Raw genomic sequence first — 20035 nt, 5'->3', positions numbered from 1 at the left:
CATTTAGTGGACATGAGCCCAGCGCCAGGAGCATGTGGCCGATTAGCGGCAGCGGCAGCTGGTTTCGGGCACAGCGTGCATTTGGGGTGGAGGAATTCAACGTGCTTTTTGGGGACACAAAGGTGAGGTCTGGGGGAGTCTGGATGGGTGTCAAGGGGGTCAGCTGGAGTGAATTGGGTGCTTAAATCCACCAGCAGGTGCAGGTGTTGGGTGGTATATGGGAGCAAGGCCTTCCCTGCCATGTGCTTTCCGTTCTGCAGGTGAAATGTGATTTATCCCCTCTGGCTTTCCAGTGCTATTCTAGATGATATTTCAGCTTTAGCTTTAAATACCACCTCACTTTCTAATTTGTGTTAAGATGTGAATGGGATGCTCACAGGGGATGTAGAAAGTGATGGTGCCTTCAGGAGCTTCCTTGGGGAGGAGGACACTCTCACCACTGCATTTCCCTTTCTCTCCCCTGCAGCCTCGCTCTGCGCTGGGATTTATGGAGGTGCTGAGGAGCAGCTGTGAGCCCCGCAGCCCCCGGCAGCCCAGCCTGTGAAGCAGCCCCCGGCCGCCTCTCCTCGTCCTGCCCAGCACCCCGACCCTCCGACCCAACCATTCAAGGCTCCCGTGCATGGATCGCCCCAGCGAGGCACCGCTGCCGGACGCCGCCGACGCCGCCCCGTAGGCTCCCGGCCCCCCGTGCCGCCCCCAAGTACTCCACATACCCCGATGGGGTAACGTGACGGGGGCCACCCTCCCGCCACCACCACCCCCCATATGCAGAGGCCTTTCTAGAGCGCCCGGGAGCGCGCGGCACCGGAGGCAGCGGCCGCTCGCCGTCGCACACACGCAGAGGACGCCAACACTACAGCAAAGGGATTTTTTTTTTAATTATTATTATTATTATTATTTCATTAATATTATTTTTTTCCCCCCATCTGGCTTTTTTTTTTCCCCCTGGGAGGCTTGTGGTGTGTCAAGGAAGCCGGTGCGCTCCCAGGAGTTGGGATTATTTGCACAACGTCTGTATATTGAGTTTTCGATCCTGTTTTGTTTTTATTTTTGAAGCGCAGAGGGGTTGTTGGGTTTTTGTTTGGGGTTTGTTTTTTTTTTTTTGCTCCTCCACACCACTCTTTTCTTGGGTTTTTAACCCTGCCACTGTCAGCACCACCTCACCTTCCCACTGTCCCCACCATGGCCCGGATGAACCGCCCTGCACCCGTGGAGGTCTGCTACAAAAACATGAGGTTCCTCATCACCCACAATCCCACCAATGCCACGCTCAACACCTTTTTGGAGGTAAGGAGGAGAGTTTGGAAGGTGGGGACCAGGGTCCAGTTGCATTTTTTGGGACTAAAAGCTGCTGTTGATGAGAGGGCAGCACATCCCCTTTAGTACCACAGCCCCTGGTGGCATCCTGGGGCAGTGGGTCCAAACATTACCAGCTTTTTGGGATGGGAGGTTTTTCAGGACCCCAAATGTGATGTTTGGGCACAGTAGAGATGGAGCAGAGTTTCCTCATTCCTGTTGCATCCCCTGCCAGATCCGGTAGCACATCATGTCACAGGGTTTTGGAGCAATACACGGGAGTGCACAAAACCTTCTCTGTCTGTCCCAGCACCTTAATAATGGCTTTTGATCCCAAATATCCCAGCGTATTTCCAGCACCTAGAGTGTGTTGAGTAGTGCTGGAGAGCTTGGTGTTGAAGAGGCAGCACTGGTAGCAGCTGTGTGAGTGCCACTGCCTCAGGGTGACAGGCAGGTGGCTGTGATATGGGGACAGCCACCCCATGCTCACTGCAGAGGGCGATGGGGACCACACCAATGGAAAGGGAGAAAAATTCCCCTTTCCTCCGGTCTCTTAGACTTTTGGCCGGGCTGCTGAGCATGTGGGGCTCACCACGGTCTGGTGAGCGCACATGGGGAACAAAGGAGGTGGATCATTGGGGATGATCTCATGGTTCCCGGCGAGGCCGGCGCACCGGGCACGTAATCCGGGGGCAATCCTCGCGCCGGGCAGTGAGCCATGCTGGAAGCATCCCAAGTCCCACGCCTGAGCCTGCAGCGCGTTGGAGTGATGATGGGATACGGCTGCGAGGTGGAGAAGGAGCCCCTGAGCCATCTGTGAGATGCTGAGCTCGGCTGCTAGGGCATGCTACGACTCCCCCACAGCTGCCTCCATGCATTTCTGCATCAGGAGTGTGACCTCAGCAGGCACAAACAATTTCTCCTTCAGAGGACTGGCACCCATGTCAGGGTTGTTTCTTTGCCTGAGGTATAAAATCCCTGCTGATGAGGCTGTCAGGGCTTAAAAATAAATGTCCCCATTGGTACTCGTGACTCTGAGGAGTCATGAAGATGCTGGTTAAAAATCCTACAAGGCCACGTGGCTTTGGTGTCCTGGGATTTTGTGTTTCCTTGTGCCTGCCAGGCTGGATGGATCATAGGTCAAGGGTTCAGAGAAGGGGCACAGCACTGTTGAAGGGTCCATACTGCTCCACATGGTCATAGCAGGGCTTGGATGTGTCAAGGTTAACTGGGGTGCATCTGGCAGGATCTGTTCAGACCCCTCCTTCTCTTTCCCTCCCCAGGACCTGAAGAAGTACGGTGCCACCACGGTCGTGCGAGTGTGTGAAGTGACCTATGACAAGACCCCCCTGGAGAAGGACGGCATCACTGTCATGGTAGGTGGGCAGCAGGATGGGCACCGGGGGTGCTGCCCCAAAACACCACCCTTAAAAATCTCATCCCTTGGGGCTGTTAAACAGCCCAGCACAGCATCACCCTGAGGCAGGAGCAGAGCTGGAAGCCCAGCTGAGCTGAGCTGAGGCTGGTGCTTTAAAAAGAGACGTGCTGCCCACACAGCCGAAACTGTGACTCACCCGGCTGAGTCGGCAGCTGCCTTCCCTGCCTGTTGCTCTGAAGCATCCAGGGATGAGAGCGCCTGATCCCACGGGGAAGATGCGCGTGGTTCCCATTACCCCCGGCGTTATCTTATCCTGGGGGGTGGTGTGAGGGTTTTTTGCTGTTCCAGCAGCTGGCTGGTGCAGCTGAGGGGGATGAAAGGGAGCAGGCAGCAAGCTGGGAAAGGCAGAGCATGCAGCTGCCTGGGCTGTATCTTGGCTGATAGGTAATTGGAGATGATGTCAGGCATGATAGCCCTGCCAGGGAGTTCAGCTCCAGCTGGGAAGTGAGGCTCTGCTCGTTATTTAGGGAAGGGTTTGGAAATGCCTTGTGTCTCCTGGGGTGGTCCTCTGTGTGTAGGACCTCTTTATATAGCTCTGTCTGTATATTGTATATCCTAGAGAGAGAGGAGGCTCTATCTTAGATCCTCAGGGATATGGGTGGATAATCCTGTGGCTCTCTAGATATAGATGTCTCTAGATCTAGATGCAATCTGTGTCTGTAGTGGATATATCTTGGAAAGATCACTGTATCCTGCATATATAGAATTTGTATGTTTGAGATCATATCTGCTCACTTACACACCAAATTCTGCATTTTACCCCATTTCTAACTGGAGCCTCCAGTCTGAGTTTCTATATCTAGGATATACATACCTCTTTACATCTCTTATATCTCTCTTATGTGGAGAGATACGTATCTAGGATATGTTTTATATAGAGAGTTAGAGAAACTATACAAGATACTGTATAGAAACTAAATAGCTTCTATATCAACATTTCTATAACCATACAGAAACTATATAAGGTAAATCAAGAGATATCTATAACCTGGTTTTTATAGATAGATGTATCTCTGCAGATACAGAAATATCTCTATAATTGTATCAAATCTCTATATATTTTTGAGATATCATGGTATATATTTTTATTTGATATACACAGTTTGGTGTATTTTTATCTGTATCCTCATAGATATATCTGGCATATAAATATATCTTGGTGCACAAGTCTGATGAGGAGCAGCTGAGGGTGTTTAGTCTCGAGAAAAGAAGGCTTGGGGAAGATCTTTTCCTCTCTACAACTCCTTGAAAGGAGGTTGTAGCCAGGTGGGGGTTGGTCTCTTCTCACAGGTAACAAGCAACAGGACAGGAGGGAATGACCTTCAGTTGCTCTAGCGGAGATTTAGATTGGATATTAGGAAAAATTTATTCCCTGAAAGAGTTGTCAAGCATTGAAGCAGCTTGCCCAGGGAAGTGGTAGAGTCACCATCCCTGGAGGGGTTTAAAAGAGCTGTGGATGTGGCACTTGGAGACATGGTTTAGTGGTGGCCTTGTCAGTGCTGGGTTAACAGGTGGACTTGACGATCTTGGAGGGCTTTTCCAACCTAAACAATTCTATGCTTCTATATATAGACCATATCTAGGTCTATATATGGAGAAGTGAAGGCTCTGGGGAGACCTTAAAGCCCCTTCCAGTCCCTAAAGGGGCTGCAGGAGAGCTGGACTATTTACACAGGCATGTAGTGATAGACCAAGGGGGAATGTCTTTAAAATGACAGAGGGCAGATTTGGATGAGACATAAGGAAAAAAGTTTTTTATCATGAGAGTGGTGAGACACTGGCACAGGTTGCCCAGAGAAACTGAGGCTGCCCTATTTCTGGAAGTGTTCATGGCCAGGTTACAGCAACCTGGGATAATGGAAGGTGTCCCTGCCATGGCAGAGGGTTGGACTAGATGATATTTGAAGGTGCCTTCCATCCCAAGCCATTCCATCATGGGATGATTCTGTAGGGTGCTGTGTCATCCTTGGTGTGAACCCCTGACCTGCACTCATGGCTGCAGTGGGGACATGGCCTTGCAGCACAGGCACAGGCCAGCCAGGGAGTCTGGCTCAAACACTACAAATACCCTGAAGCCCAGTGTGCTCCTTTGCTATCAAATCCCTACAGAAATCACACCACCTGTTCAAACACTGAAGTGAAGCAGCTTATTTTGCCATCTCACACCAAGGGTGACTCCAGCACAGCAGCTTAGTGACTCACTCCTCAAAATCTAGGATTAGGGCCCAGGGCCCAGTGCCTTCAGGGCTCACCAAGCCACATCCTCTCCAAGTGATGCTGCCCTTCCTGTCTCTCTCTTCAGTGCTGCATGGCCATGTGGCCATGCTCCCCCTGACAAATCTGTTTTAGGAAAGAAATCCCCATTTTGGGACACTTACCCCTCATAACTGAGCCCAGGGCTGAGGGGTATCAAACGCAGAATCCATTTAACCAACTTCCTCACCATGCTCCAATTTTGAACCCCTGCAACTTGAGGATGAAGCTCAGAAGATGGGATGTTTTTCTTTGTCCCTTAATAGCCTTTCCTGAAGGGTGGTATTTAAATGGCCCCATTTGGAGTGATCTCACTCCCTTGGACTCTCTCTAGGGCTGTTTTAGTGGATCCCCAGACCATTCTTTTGGTCTTCCCCTCCGTGTGTTGCAGGAAGCTGAATTTCAGCACTGCATCAACCTCAGATTTCAACCATCTTCAAGCCACCTTTGCTCAAATCCCCTACAGTGTGCTCCCAAGTGCTGGAATTAGGAGCTGGCAGGGGGGAGGATGGGAACTGCATCACCCCAGGCTCAGTGAGGTCATCTGGATGGGGATGCAGCATGGGGTGGCCATCCTGGTCTGCAGAAGCAGGAGGTCATGGGGACCACGTTGCAGATCCTACAGGTGCTCCTGTAGGCTGAACGTGTGCATAGGAGGTAGAAGGACTCCAGACCTAGATTTGTATGTCTTCAACCCTGAGCCAAAGCAGCCAGGGAATTCCTGTTTGCCACATGATGCCACAAAACCACCTGCATCCCCACAGAGCTATGCTGTGAGCCCAGATCTGGCACTCTTCTACCTCCCTGCAGCTGAGGCCCCAAACACCATCACCCGGAGTGAAAAACTACCCCTGAAAGGTTTTCCCCAGACACTTGACAGCGTTTCTCTCTTCCCAACCTTGCAGGATTGGCCATTTGATGATGGAGCACCTCCTCCCAGCAAGATTGTGGAAGATTGGCTCAACTTGCTGAAGACCAAGTTCTGCGAGGACCCCGGTTGCTGCGTGGCCGTGCACTGCGTGGCCGGCCTGGGGCGGTGAGTCCGAGCCCAGCACCTCAGCTGCCACCCCTCATGAATGCAGGAGAGGGAAAACCATGCCAGCTCTCCTCTTTCCCTTCCCCAACCCCCCTCTAAGCAGGGTTTTGTCCCAGCTGCCACCTCCCCACGAAGGCAGAAGAGGGACAACCATGCCGATACTCCTCCTTGCTTTTCCCAGTCCCTCTTTGAGCAGGGTTTTGTGAAACTTTAGTGGGAGAGTAGGTGTTGATGGGGGAGATCTGCTACCTGAGCTTCTCCTTGAACTTTAAATGGTGGATATCAGCCTCTGGGCTGTGTGACTGGGGAGTGACAGCCACTGCTTCTGCCTTTCAGCGCTCCCGTTCTTGTCGCGCTGGCCTTGATCGAGAGTGGGATGAAGTATGAAGATGCCATCCAGTTCATCCGACAGTAAGTGGAGCTGTGTTGTGGTGTTAGGGCAGAAAGTCCCTCCCTTAGGGAATGGAGACATCTGGCACGTCCCAGGGTTTGGTTGTTTTGGTGACAATGGGGTTTCTTTTCTCTTTGGGAGTGGGAAAACGAGGCATTGGCATGGAGCATCCCTGAGGGGCTTTTGGCAGTCACCCCACCTCTGTCCCACATGTTTCCTCCCCAGCCCTCCATGTCCTGGGAGTCAAAGGGTGGATGAGCAGCAAGGAAAGCTGCTGGGGTCAGTGCCTGTCTCTATTCCCTGGAGGGTGCACCTGGCTTCAGCCTCCAAAATGCCTTCCTGCTCCAGGCAGGGGGTCTCAGCCCCCCAACAAGAGTGGTTTGGGGTGGGGGGGAATCTCATGGCACACCTCTGACTGTTCTGGCATTTCTCTGTCCCCGCAGGAAGCGCAGAGGAGCCATCAACAGCAAGCAGCTGACCTACTTGGAAAAATACCGACCAAAGCAGAGACTCCGATTTAAGGACCCTCATAACCACAAGAACAAATGCTGCATCATGTAACCTCAATGACCTCTTGCCAAAATCCGTGCACAGACCCCCAGGCACTCGCACACATCCCACCCCCTCACCTCCTGGCCCAGCCCTGCGCTCCCCATGTGCTGCCCCTCTGCCAGGGCTGGGCTGGGGACGTGGAGCATCTCCAGTGTGTTCCAGCACTCACAGCACACTCGTCTTGCTGGATCCCCAAAAAAGGCTGCTCTCTCCAGCTGCAGCCCCAAGGAGGGAAGGCAGCACTGCCCTGAGACTCTTGGTGTTAGCAGGCAATCAGCTTGTGTGACCATTCTTCATCACCATCCTCCTTCCCCCTTTCCCCTCCCATTGCACTGAGAGGGGTGGGCAAAGGGTGCTTGGTTTGGGGTGATGCAGGCAGGGCTCTGCCAGCTGAGAAGGGATGGGGTGCAGAAGTGCCAGAGCACCCCCAGAAAAACCTTTCCCCACCTCTTCCCCATAAATTAAGGGCTGCAGCAGCAGGGATGGAGGTGGGGATGGCACAGTGGCCTCGGGGGGGACGGTGGTGATAGCAGGAAGAGGTGACAGGGCCTCTAAGCTCAGTGACCTTGTGACCAGGGGAGGGGCTGAGCTAAGACCCCCAGCACTATTCCCTTTCTCCTGGCCCCTCTGTCAGCTCACCACCTCCCTGTTGCCTCAGTGCCAGCCAGGATGCTGCAGATGGAGTTCCAGCTCCAGTGAAGGCAGAGCTGTTGGGAGCCTCGGGGACCACAGCAGAGCTTTGAGGCACTCAGCTTTGCTGGGGTGCTGGATCAGCACTGGGTCCCCCAAAGCGTGGGGTGCTCTTATTTATAGCTTCCAAATTCAGTGCCCAGGGTGGTGGGTTCTCTGCTGTGCTGTCCCCACCCCTGAGCTGTGGCACAAACCCCAATTCTGGCTGCAGTGCCCTGGGGACACAGTGTGCCTCTCAAGGCACATCCATGTCCTCCACTGCATTTGCTGGCCAAGGGGCTGGGCTGCAGCTCTCCTAGGGGATTTTGGGTGTTCCTGGCAAGAGCACATCACCTGATTTTGCAGCTGCCTTTTCCATGTCTGTACCAAGGCGCCTGGCACCCCCAGCACACACCCAGGTGGGCTGGGCTCAGAGCTGCCCCTGAGCTGGGACATTAAACATCTCTCAACTTTCTGCCTTTGAACGCTTGCAGCAGCTGGAGCAGTGGCCACGTAGGGGGTATGGGGGTGATTTTTTTCTTTTAATGAGGATAACAAGAAATTTGCTAATTAAAGGAAAAAAAAAACTTTAAAAAAAATACCCTGTTTGTCTTCCGCACATCCTCTGGCCTTTCTTTCTCTTGTCACTGCCCAGTAGAGCCCAGGAGGTGACCCATGGTCCCCCAGACTGATCCCCAGCACTATGTCACAGCTGGCTGCCATCCACTATCACCAGAATATACATGTGGCCCAGGGGATGCTCCAGGGCTCCTTTGGCTCACTGCTACTCACACCTCAGCTGCAGAGGATCGCACTTGTTGGGACAAGGAGGGCTGATCATCCACCTCTTGGGGTTTTGGGCTGAGCACCTTGAGATGCCCTCAGTGTCCTCTTGACCCTGAGCTGGGTCTCTCCAGAGGGTTGTGTGCCTTCCAAAACATTGCTGTCCAGAGACATTTGCTTCAGGGCGTTCATCTCTTGGGACAGGTGCTGAGGAAGGCTGCTTAGACACCTTCAGTACCTGCAGAAGGCTGGGGCCTGCTTTGTACCACCACATGGGTGAGCAGCAGAGGTGTTTGGAGCTGTTTCCAGCACCGCTTCACCTGTCCTGATGGGGAAGGCAGGGCAGGGAAGGCCATCCTGTGGGATAAGCTGTGGTGCTGAGTGAGGTGGGGACCCTCCACATGTGGCCCTGGAGTTGTCATACCACACACTTTGGGCCTGTCCAACATTGTGGGTCAGCCTTCAGTCCCTTGAGTTTCTCCTGCTCTATCCCAGGCTGTTGGTTCCCATGACTCGTGGAGAAGGCAGCAATGGTCAAAGGGTCTGTGTTGATTTGGAATAGTGTGGATTGGACTGATAAAAAAGCCTGACTCTGTATTAGAGCACCCTGCTGGGTGGGTCACCATCCCCTTCTTGCTTGGGTCTGTCCTCCTGCTGCTAAAATAGGTGCTGCTTCTTCCCCAGGGACATAGGAGGTGGCTTGGCATTGTGGTGGTGACAACCCCAGTCCCTGCTAGCCAGGAAACCTCCCAGTCCCATGCCCTTCCTTGTGGGAACTGTTGCTTTATGGGCCTGGAGACGTTTCTGTCCTGCCAGGATGAGTTTTCCTCACCCATGCTCATGGCAGCATCACCTGGAATGTTGCCCATGGCAAGAGGTCCTGGGATTCAGCCACGATGCCTTTGAGCTGGACTCAGGCTGGGGACAGAGGAATTTGAATTCAGCCTCCTTTGGCCACTCTTGAGCAAGACTTCACTTAGACCTCAGCTTGGGGGGCTGGCCTGGGGGAACATGAGGGGGACAGGCTTTGCTTTATGTAGCATCAACCCAATCACCTTAAAATTAGGGAGCTCCTGGTATAAAAGCAGTCCTTGATCTGGCCATGTGGCCAAATCCTGAGGGCATCTGGCTGGCAGAGTGGCATCTTGATCTTCCTCAGTTTATGAGTTACTGAAAGAAAAAAAAAAAAAAACAAAAAACAAATCATGCTGATTTAATTGTCCTAGATATTTTTCCTTTTTTTTTCCATGGATGTCTCCCCCTTGACCCTAAAATGTGCTGCTTCCATGGAAAGGATACCTTGGCAGCCCAGGAGCTGCTGTTTTGCATGAAGGGCTAAATTCAAAAGTGTCTCTGGGTTGGACTGCCAAATATTTGGGATTTTTTTAATATCGACTTGGGTTCCTTTCTCTGAGGTACCAACTCCTTGATGTTTCAGCCTAGAGAAGGTTACAGAAGCAACAGACTGGGGAAATTGAGGGGACTTCCGAGGGGGATTTGGGTTAGAAATCTCAAAGAAGAGCTCACAAGTCTTGACAGTTAGGCAAGGGGGAAGGTTGAAACTCAGTAGACAACACCAGAGCAAGGCCTAAGCCGCCAAGGGCTCATGGTTTGGGCTGGTCTTGGGTTCTCTCCTTGTACACTAATCCTCATTTCACCTCAAAAGCCATGATGCTGAAAGGAGACCCTTAAAAATCTGATGTATTTGCCAGTGCTGCCACTGCTCCTGTTGTTCCCACCGAGTCCTGGCAGATGTCACAGGGAACAGACACCCCATGGCTTTGGCTACAAACCATCCTGCCCTTTTCTCCAGAAGCAAAGGCTCAAACTGGGTTTTAATAATTTCTCACCCCTACCCACCCCCTCACCCTCCATGGAAAGCCACCACAATTTGCAGGGACAAGGCTCCAAACTGGTGCAAGAACTTTGCAGACCCAAGGGATGGCAAAGCAGAGGTGCCCCAACCATCAAACTAAGAGCCTTTACCCAGGAGTCAGTGATGTCTGAGCCTCGTGTGAGGGAATAAATCTGAGCGGCAACTTGTAGCTGTGTCCTCTCACCAGGGACACACAGCACACATATGCCCTCAAATATCCCTTCTGCTGTTTGTTTTCCAGTCAGATGGAGCACGTGGAGGGGGTGGGATGGTGGGAAGGCAGGAAATGTGGCCATCACAAATGTCCAGCTCTTAATTTCAGAAAGTTCTGGTGACACACACGTAAAGACTTTGCATTTGTAAATTCATATTACGAGTCTTGCAGCAAGGCTGACGCTGTGGTGCTTGGGCTGGGAGCTTCAGAGGTTTATGTGGAACAGATTTCCCGAGAAAGCAGAGTCTGGCTCTACCCACAATAGAACGAGTCGTTTCCTTTTTTATTTTTTTCCTTGGGTTTGTTTGGTTTTTATTAGTCCCAGTGGGAAAGCACACAGGGAGATTCGTGACTTCCATGCAGTTTCCAAGGTCTTGTATCTTATTTGCTGCCAGCACGCGGGGTAGGTGCAGCTTGGCGGGTGGGTTTGGATGGGATTCTGTCTGGTGGGAGACAAATGTGGCTGGTTTCTTGGCACAGAGGGGGAGTCCTGGGCCGGGCTCTTGCAGACATTCCCGGGGAGGGGGCGTTCCGCTGCTTCCCTTCAGACTATGATCTCCCAATGAACTCTCCACTTCCCTGCTGTTCCTTTCTGTGCAACAAAGAGCTGCATATTTTCCTTTTTAACCCCCTGGGCAACCATAGTAGTGTGTAGATTAAGCCCAGATGACTTTTTTTTTTGTTGGGTTTTTTGGTTTTGTTTTTTTTTTTTTGGTTTTGTTTTGTTTTGTTTTTTGGGGTTTTTTGGTTTGTTTTTTTTTTTTGGTCTGAGCCATAGCTAAATTATTGTACCCAATGCTTTTTGTATCAGATGGCATCACTTTGAATATGCAGATGAGGTATAGGATCTTGACACTTTATAACCTTTTTAAAAAGAAACATGTCTGTTTACTTAACGTCTTGTGTAAAAAGGAAAAAAAAAATGTATGCCTTCGGTAATCACTTTTTTTTTGTTGTTTTTTTTGAGTTTTATGAAATTACAGTGGTTACACTCCAGCAGCAAAATAAAAAGCGTTCACTGTTTTGTACATCCCTGTGTGCCTGGTGCTGCTGATGGGAATTATCAGGATGTGGGAGGCAAAGGCAGAGCTGAACTCTGGCCAAGGGTGGAAGTGGATGGGGGAGTTCGTTCCGGCTGGAGAAGAGAGAGCTTCAGGAAGGCCTTAGAACACCTTCCAGAGCTACAAGAGAACTGGAGGGAGAATTTGCAAGGGCTTGGGGTGACAGGACAACAGAGAATGGCTTCAAACTGACAGATTAGATTAGGTACACAGAAGAAATTCTTGCCTGTGAGGATGGTGAGGCCCTGGCACAGGTTGCCCAGGGAAGCTGTGGCTGCCCCATCCCTGGAAGTGTTCAAGGCAGCTTGGATGGGGCTTGGAACAACCTGATCTAGGGGAAAGTTTCCCTGCCCATGGTGGGGCAGCTGGAATTATGATCTTGAAGGCCCCTTCCAACCCAAACCATTCTGTGATTTTATATCCAGTAGAGCATGGCCTAACCTTGAGTGGACACCCTGAAATACACCCAGAGGGCACACTACACACACCTCACCTGGTCACATGAAATCAGCTGGGTTTTTAACTGCTCCCCATGACCAAGGAAGGCAAAAACGAGTCTCCATGGAGGCTGAGGAGTTGGAGCTTGCACAAACAGGCTGGTAAGCAAGCAAAGCTGACACAAAATTGTGTGAGCTCCCAAGTAATTACATGGGGATTGCATGGAAGAGTGGGGAGGAAACTCCCTTTGTGCTGCTCTGGGCTCAGGAAGGCTTTTAAGCCAGATGCCAGCTGGGAAGAGGATAGAGGTGAAGCAGGGTGGCGTGGCCAGAGCTGTCCTTGGATTCCCCCAGCACTTCCCAAGTGCTTGGCATGGCAGATCCTTATCTCCTGCAGGCTTTGAATCGAAGCTGCAAGGGGCACTGCCTCCTCCTTGTGCAAGAAGCAACTGGGCCTTCAATCAGCCTAATTGCTGCCTCTCTTCTCCAGCAGGAGGGCTGGGGGACTGCTGAACACGACGTGTGTGCTGGAGAAACACCCACCCGCGCTCCTGCCTGTACATGCTGGCTCCTACCTGCTGCATTCCTCCTTGCTCTCCGTCACCCAAAAACGTGCACCCCTTTGCAGGCCAGATCCCAGCTCTCTGTGTTAGGCTGCTGCCACTCCATGCACACGTTCCTGCCCTCCCTAAGAGCAGTACTATGAAAGTTCATTAAATTGGGGGGTTCTGGGAAAGGCTAAGTTGGCCACTCACAGGGATCAGCCCAGAAATCTGTGACTACCCCATCCCTGGAAGTGTTCAAGGCTAGGCTGGATGGAGCTTGGAGCAGCCTGGTCTGGTGGAAAATGTCCCTGCCCATGGTGGAGGCAGGGGTAGAACTGGATGATCTCTAAGATCCCTTCCAACTCAAACCATTCTACAATTGTCTGATCTCATCCCAACTGGTGCCATGGTCCACAGTGCCTTAAACAATTCTCAGAGGATGCTGGTACTCGTGAGGCCCATCACAGCCATGGACTGCAGTGCTTTCAGTCCTGCCAACAGCAAAATCAGTGAAACCCCCCCTCCCCACTTCAAGGTGGACATCCACAGCTTGGGCTCACCCCTGGCTCCCTTTCCAGTCATCAGAGGTCAAGGGACAGCAGCATAGATTCAGGAGGGACTCATCTGAGACTGTCATGGACACTCAGAGCTCCACCAGCATAGAGGCACCCCCAGAACTCTCAGCTCGCACAGACACATCCATGCTGGAGACCCCAAAGCCTTGGGAGATGAGCCATGGCTCACAGCTCTCCCTGTCTGTGTTCGTACCCCACCTCAGCAAGCCAGGTCTCCACAGAGCAAGGAAGCAAAGATTGCAGGGTCTTCAGTAAAGTCCAGACCAGCCACATAGGACTGGATTAAAAAATGTTTTCTGAGGGCTGCCTTGGTACATTCTGAACCATGATGAAACCTTCCTTTGATTATTTTGGACTGCTGCTGCCTGCCATGGCCAACACTGGCTCTTCCCAGGCACAGCACAGCTCTCATCTCTGATCCCATCTGCCTGCTTGGGATCAGCCCTTTCACAACACCTCCACCTGAGGACATCCTGCTGCCTCAAAGGGTCTCCCCACTTCCCTCTGTGCCCAGGAAGGCTTAAACCATCACTTGTGCAGGGGCAAAGGTCTGACCTCCCCCCAGGACCTGGCAGACCCCATGGGTCTGGGCACAGAGTACTGGAAGGTGGGTGGGAGGTGCTGCCCTGCTTGCGCTGCAGTATCTGGAAACTCCCATGCTGGTAGGGATGAAAATGTAGGGCAACTCTTGGGTTGGAAGGAAAATTAAAATGTTTGCAACAAATATAGCTGAAAAGTCAAGTGGGGGATTAGGCACTGCTTGGCAAAGGCACAGGAACACAGATCACCAGGGGTGAGTTTTGCCCTGGGAGCTTTCCCTGGGAAACAGAACAAGGAGGAGAAGGAGAAGCCCTTTGCCCAGGCTCACACAGCAACCCAGACGGTTCAGAAAGGGAATCCTGCAAATCCCTGCTCCACAGCAAGGAGCCATGCTGCCCTGCCTGAGCCACTCGCTGGGCAGGACCTGGGGGGCAGAATTTGCTTTAACCATGGGAGAGAAAGAACATTTGAGTGGCAGGAGAAGAGGCTTGCAGGGAGCTTGGAAAGGGCTGAGTCACTCGCTGTCGGCGTCAGCCAGTGAGGAGAAAAGCGTGACTGCCAAAGAGCCACCTGGAGCTCTGTCAGCTCATCGTTAAGAAAAAAAAATTAAAAAAAAAAAAAAAAGAAATATAAAAATCTCAGCTGCCAGCCTCTCCTGCATCCCACTGGAGAGCTGAATGTGCCGCACGCAGCCGGGGAGCTCCGTGCAGAAGCGGCGGCTGTGAAAATGCCCTTCCCTGGCTGCAGGTGCTGCCTTCTCTTGCGACACCTCCCTCGGGGCTCGCAGAGCAGCGGAGGCAGCGCTGCTCTCCCACAGCACCCGGGCAGCCTCCAGGGACGTGTCACGGCCAAGCCGGGGCTCGGTCCAAGGTCTGGGGGCGGAGGGGATTAGAGAGAGACCTGGCAGAGGGAGGACGCAAGAGCTGCCTCCGCCTCGCAGAGATAACTGCGGCTGACTTCAGCCAGGGACTGACTCACCTGAGCCAGGGCATCTCGTCTGGATATCAGGTGGAGACAGGGAGAAGGAGTGAATTTAAATGAGCTTTGATCTTTAAAGCAAACAACGCCGCCTTGTTTTGCAGCGCTCCTCGGGCAGCCGTGGGTGACAGGCAGGGACGGCCAGGCTGGTTTTGGGGGGCCCAGTTCAGGGTGCTCGGTTTTCACAGATGGGTGCTCAGCACTCAAAACAAGGGCTGTGATAAAGGGCTTATGGTGAAAACTCACCTGGAGCTGCCAGATGCTGTCTTGTGGCTCTCTCTGTTGCAAATTTGCCAGGTTGAGTGAGACAACACAGCTGGGAAATGCAGTGAGGCACGGCTGTGACTACCCCAGCTGCAGCCTGTGGCACACCTGGGAAGAGAAGTCCAGTTCCTCAGTTTGTAGTTCCTCAATTTGTTCCATCCAGTCTCCATTCTGGGAATATTTCAAGGTAAAGCTGTAAAGAACTGGGCTGACCCCCATAACTGCCCTGCTTTGAATGGGAGACCTTCCAGCCTGAATCATTCTGTAGTCCTATGAAGATCCCAGAGAAGAAAAGGATCTCTTTTAGCTCAGAGGGTGCAGAACTGGGTCAGTGAAGGAGATTTCAGAGAGATACTCCCCTTGGGGCATATACCTTCTCCTGACACTGCACCTGTCTCCTCCAGCTCCGTCTGTTGTGGTTAAAATGTCCCTGGATGCAGAGGGAATTATGTCCAGACTGCCTGCTCCCCTCACAGACAGCTCAGGATCCTCTCTAAAGTGTGATTGTCCTCAGTTTCATAGGATCGCAGAATGATTTGAGTTGGAAGGGGTCTCAAAGATCACCCAGTTCCACCTCCCTGCCATGGGCAGGGACACCTTCCACTATCCCAGGTCACTCCAAGCCAGTCCAACCTGGCCTTGAACACTTCCAGGGATGGGGCATCCACAGCTTGTCAGAGAATTTCAACATCATCCACAACTCCTCAGATGTGGATTCCAGACTCATCTAAAGCAGTTAAATCACTTCCCTACATGCACCCATAACTCAAGCTGTCTTCTGTTTTCTCTTGAGAGTGTTTCTATCACGAGATGCAGATTTACCACACTCAAAGCCCAGCAATGAGATGTCTCTGTCTCCATCAGCTGTTGCCAGGTGATCCATCATGTCCTGAAGAGGCTGAGCTGGAGCCCCTCACATTTTGATCCCTCAATCCACCACTGGGGTCCTTTCCAGCTGGATGGAGTGAAGTCTGCATGGAAATGAAGGTGCCAAAGGGTGTCCTGTCCAGAAAAGGGCAGTGGAGCTGAGGGAGGGTCTGGAGAACAAAATCTGATGAGGAATGGCTGAGGGAGCTGAGGCCTGGAGGAAAGGAGAAGGTTGGAGCCAGGTTGGGGATGGTCTCTTCTCCCAGGTTACAAATGAGAAGAGGAAATGGCCTCAAGTTGTATCTGGGGAGGTTTTGACTGGATATCAGTAAAAATTTCTTTTCAGAAAGGGTGATCAAGGACTGGAACAGGCCAGCCAGGGAAGCTGAGCGGTCACCATCCCTGGAGGTATTTACAAGGTATGTGGATGTGGCACTTGGGGACACAGTTTAGTGGTGAACATGGTGGTTCTGGGTTAATGGTTGGACTTGATGCACTTAGAAGTCCTTTCCAGCCTTAATGATTCTATGATTCTGTGAAATGGTTTTATATTAAGAGCCATTGACCAGTCCCTCTGTTTATCCTTTTTCATCCCATTTTTCTCCCCTCACAGCTTCTTCAGGAGCAATTTCACATTTATTTCCAGCTCACTGGAGGAAAAGGCTGCACAGCTTTGGCCCAAGGATTTTCCACTGAAGAAACAGATCCAGGCCCTGGTGATGGCCCACTGATCCCACTTTTTGAGATCTGTCAGACAGCCAACTCTTAGCTCATTTAACACGTGCTCTACTGATGTGTGGTGCTTTTTCCCCCCAGTGAAACACCACGCTGTACAAATCTAATATTTTACAAGCACGTTGAATACACAGTTATGTTTATGGGCCAACCTTATGATCTAAAATAATGGTATCAAGCTGCTACAACAAGACCCCAGTTCCAGAAACAGGGTGGCATTTTTTATATTTCTGTTATTTATGCTTTCATGAATCAGATTCTAGATCTGACTGTTTTTATTAACAATCAGCCTGTTGTTATTACTAGCCTGACATCACCTCTAGACATGTCTGGCCCACAAAGGCAGTTCTGCTGCTCAGCAGGCTCCTGGGACTCAGCACCACGTTAGCACTGGTACCAGAGACCAGGAGAAGATGTTGGCCCATGCATCAAGGCCTTTGCATCTTCCAAGGATCTGAGCTCCAGGCTTGCTTGGGTTGAGCCTGAGGCAGCTGCTCTACACCCAAAAACCGGTTTCCTTACTTTGTCCTGAAGTTTGTATGAAACTCAGATAGAAGACAGATATTATGGCAGCCTGTAAAATCATGAGGGTTCATTTTGTCTCTTTGCAGAGTGGCCAAGGAGAGGAGATGGTTGTGGGGAGCCTGGCAGGATACACCAGGTGAGGCCTGAGCTCACCTCCCTGAGCTGGAGGAAGGGCACAGCCACAGTGACCCTGCAAACCTCTCTGTGTGTGACAGCAGAGTGCTGTGGTCCTTGACCTTTGGGCTGTGGGACATCAGGGATCAGGCTGGGTGTGATTATAGAGTCACAGAATTATTCAGATTGGAAAAAACCTCTTAAGGTCACTGAGTCCAACCATTAACCCAGCACCACCATGTTCACCATTAAACCAGGTCCCCAAGGGCCACATCTCTGTCTTCTGAGCACTTCCAGGATGGTGATTCAGTGGAGGGTGCACAGCTTTAGGGTGCACAGCTTTAGGAAACTGTCCCTGCCCCAAAAAGATTAGAAAGAAGCAGCAGCATCCCAAAAACATCAAATCCTACCCAAAATCAAAAGGTGAAGCAGCTGATCTGCTGAGACCACTGAAGCACACTCCCAAACCCTGCATGACCATTTCCATACAGACCCTCCTGCTGCCTCATCTCAGGCTCTGCTTTGGGCTGTTTGCCCTCATTTTATTCCACATATGCAGCTTCCTCCATAGCATGTGCTTCAATTCCTGATCTTCTGAAAACCTCTCAAACTTCGGTGTGAAAAAGATACTTCAGATATTGAACCAAACCAAATCCTGGTGCAGAGTTTCACCTCCCTCTCCCTGAGCTCACACCCATCCCAGCCTCCTCCTCTTGCAGCTGGTGCTCCAGCAAAATCATTTGCACACTAAAAACCCCGCCAGACAAAGACCCAGCCGCCCACCCGTGCTCTCAGCCTGCCACCGGCGTAGAGAATCCCCGTCCTTAAGGACACAGCCTTGAACAAAAGCCAGGCAAATTAAAAAAAAAAAAAAAATCAACAAAACAAGCTTCTCTGCAGCCTGACCTTTTATTGTCTGAACGGGGCTGCCAAACCAAACCCGCGCTGCGGGTCCTTCCCTCTCCTTGCATCCTGCCCGAGATTCCTCCCCTCCCTGCTGAGGCTCGGCCGCAGCCCTGGCTGTGTCACTGGGGCTTCCCAGGAGTGAGGAAGACAATGGGGGGATTCTCGGGGTGCTGTGGGCGGCTTCCTTTTCCTCCATCCAAGGAGGGCCTGGGGCTTGGCTCAGTGGAGGGTGGGATCCTCAGTTCCTGGCAGATGGAGCAGGGAGCGAAGGTGGAAAAGCATCCGCAGCCTTGCGGGGTTGGCAACATTACAAGGACCAGAAGGGACACGTCAGGTTTAAATCATCTTCTCCCCTCCAGGGCCCATACAAGACACTTCAGGAGGGGGAAAAAAGATAAAGAAAAAAAAAATATAGAAGAAAGACAAGATAATCCCCCCTGCGAATGCCTGGAGCCGGCTGCCAGAAGAAAAGCTTGGCTCAGGGCTGTGCTTGCCCCAGCAGAGCCTGTCTCGCTTTTGCTGCCCTTCACATCTCCCCTCCAGCCCCAGCTCAGCCCGAGAGCTCCTGAGGGCAGGAGCTGGAGCATCCCAGAGCCCTTTGCCAGCCCTGCCCTGCCCGCCTGCGAGCGCGGAGCCGGGGCTTGTCCGCATCGCCGGCTGCCTCCCATTAGCGCTGGGTGATAAATCCAGGGGGAGATGACAACCCAGCGGGATGAATCCAAGCGTCCTACCCTTTCAGTTCTCCTCCTCCCATCACGCATGGCCAGGCTTGCCTGCTCCCATCATCTGCTGGCGGCCGTAAGGCATCGCCCCCGGGTGGGGAATGAACCCTGAGGAATGGAGCATTTCCTTTGCGCCCTCCTGTTGGGAAGCAGAGGTTGTCCCGGCCTCCCTGTCCTGCTGAAGTTGAGAAAAGATGCCATGAGGTCTCCCCTGTGACACCATGGAGAGGTTCAGCCACCTTGTCCAGCACAGACTTGCAGTGCCAGCTGGCCTGGGATACCACTTTGGTTTGAGCTTAGATGAAAAACCACCTGGTCTCATGGTCACTGTCACTGTCCCCTCCTGAAAAACAGGCTGCAAATGGTATTTATGGAAGTCAGTCCTGCTGTGAACAAGAGAGGTGATGCCCAGCATCCACCCCTCCACAAGCCTCAGTCCAGCCTGGCACAGGAGACAGGGAGGGGCTTTGAAAGCCAGTGTGCCATGGATAAGGATGCCTGCATGGAGGCTGGGTAGAGGCAGGTGGTAGAGGTGCTTCCATGGATCACTGAATCATAAAAGGGAGGAAGGGATCTAGTCCAGATCCCACTAAACCAGGCTGATCAGAGCCCCATCCAACCTGGCCTTGAATGTTTCCAAGAATGGGGCATCCACCAACTCTCTGGGAAACCTGTGCTGGTGTTTTACCATCCTCACTGTAAAAAAAACTTTTTCTAATATCAAATCTAAATTGACATCTTTCAGTTTAAAGCCACTGCCCCTTGAACCATCACTACAGACCCTGCTGAAAAGTCTGCTCTCATCTTTCTTATATGCCCCTTTTAGGCACTGAAAAGGTCTTGCTGGAGCCTTCTCATCTCCAGGCTGAACAGCCCCAGCTGTCCTAGGCTGTCTCCAGAGCAGAGGTGCCCCAGCCCTGTGATCTTTTTCATGGCCCTCTAGACCCCCTTCAAGAGGTCCATGTCTGTCCTGTACCTGGATTGATAACAGGGATTGCCCTGACCCAGGTGCAGCACCAGCACTTGGCTTTGTTGAACCTCATGAGACTCCCATGGACCACTTCCCAAGCTTGTCCAGGTCCCTCTGGATGGCACCGTGTCCCTCAGGCACATCCTTCAGGGTGGAGAGGCACAGCCCAGCCCATTTTGCACCAGTGATTCTCTGTCCTCCATCCTCCCAAGCACAGGGAGGGGCCCCTCAGTGCCACAACCCCAAGGGCAGGGGCTGCTTTTCCCCCACAAATCTGGAGGGAACAAA

General features: G+C 52.0%; 1 protein-coding gene across 2 annotated transcripts in view; it reads left to right on the top strand.

The window, feature by feature from the left end:
- PTP4A3 (protein tyrosine phosphatase 4A3) overlaps nt 1–11536 on the top strand; it is a 42162-nt gene extending 30626 nt beyond the window's left edge. Inside the window, exons 1-6 of one of the 2 annotated variants that reach the window (XM_064398860.1) lie at nt 100–122; nt 467–1287; nt 2580–2672; nt 5893–6023; nt 6360–6434; nt 6858–11536. In XM_064398860.1, coding sequence (XP_064254930.1) covers nt 1183–1287; nt 2580–2672; nt 5893–6023; nt 6360–6434; nt 6858–6975 — 522 coding nt within the window. In that variant the 5' untranslated portion in view covers nt 100–122; nt 467–1182 and the 3' untranslated portion in view covers nt 6976–11536. Of the gene's footprint in view, nt 1–99; nt 123–466; nt 1288–2579; nt 2673–5892; nt 6024–6359; nt 6435–6857 lie in introns of those variants that run through there. The other variant, XM_064398850.1, reaches the window with a different exon arrangement.
- Nucleotides 11537–20035: the final 8499 nt, after the last annotated feature.

The sequence above is a fragment of the Passer domesticus genome, chromosome 1 (genome assembly GCF_036417665.1).
Source record: "Passer domesticus isolate bPasDom1 chromosome 1, bPasDom1.hap1, whole genome shotgun sequence".
NCBI lineage: Eukaryota > Metazoa > Chordata > Aves > Passeriformes > Passeridae > Passer > Passer domesticus.
This window is presented reverse-complemented; position numbering and strand designations above follow the sequence as displayed.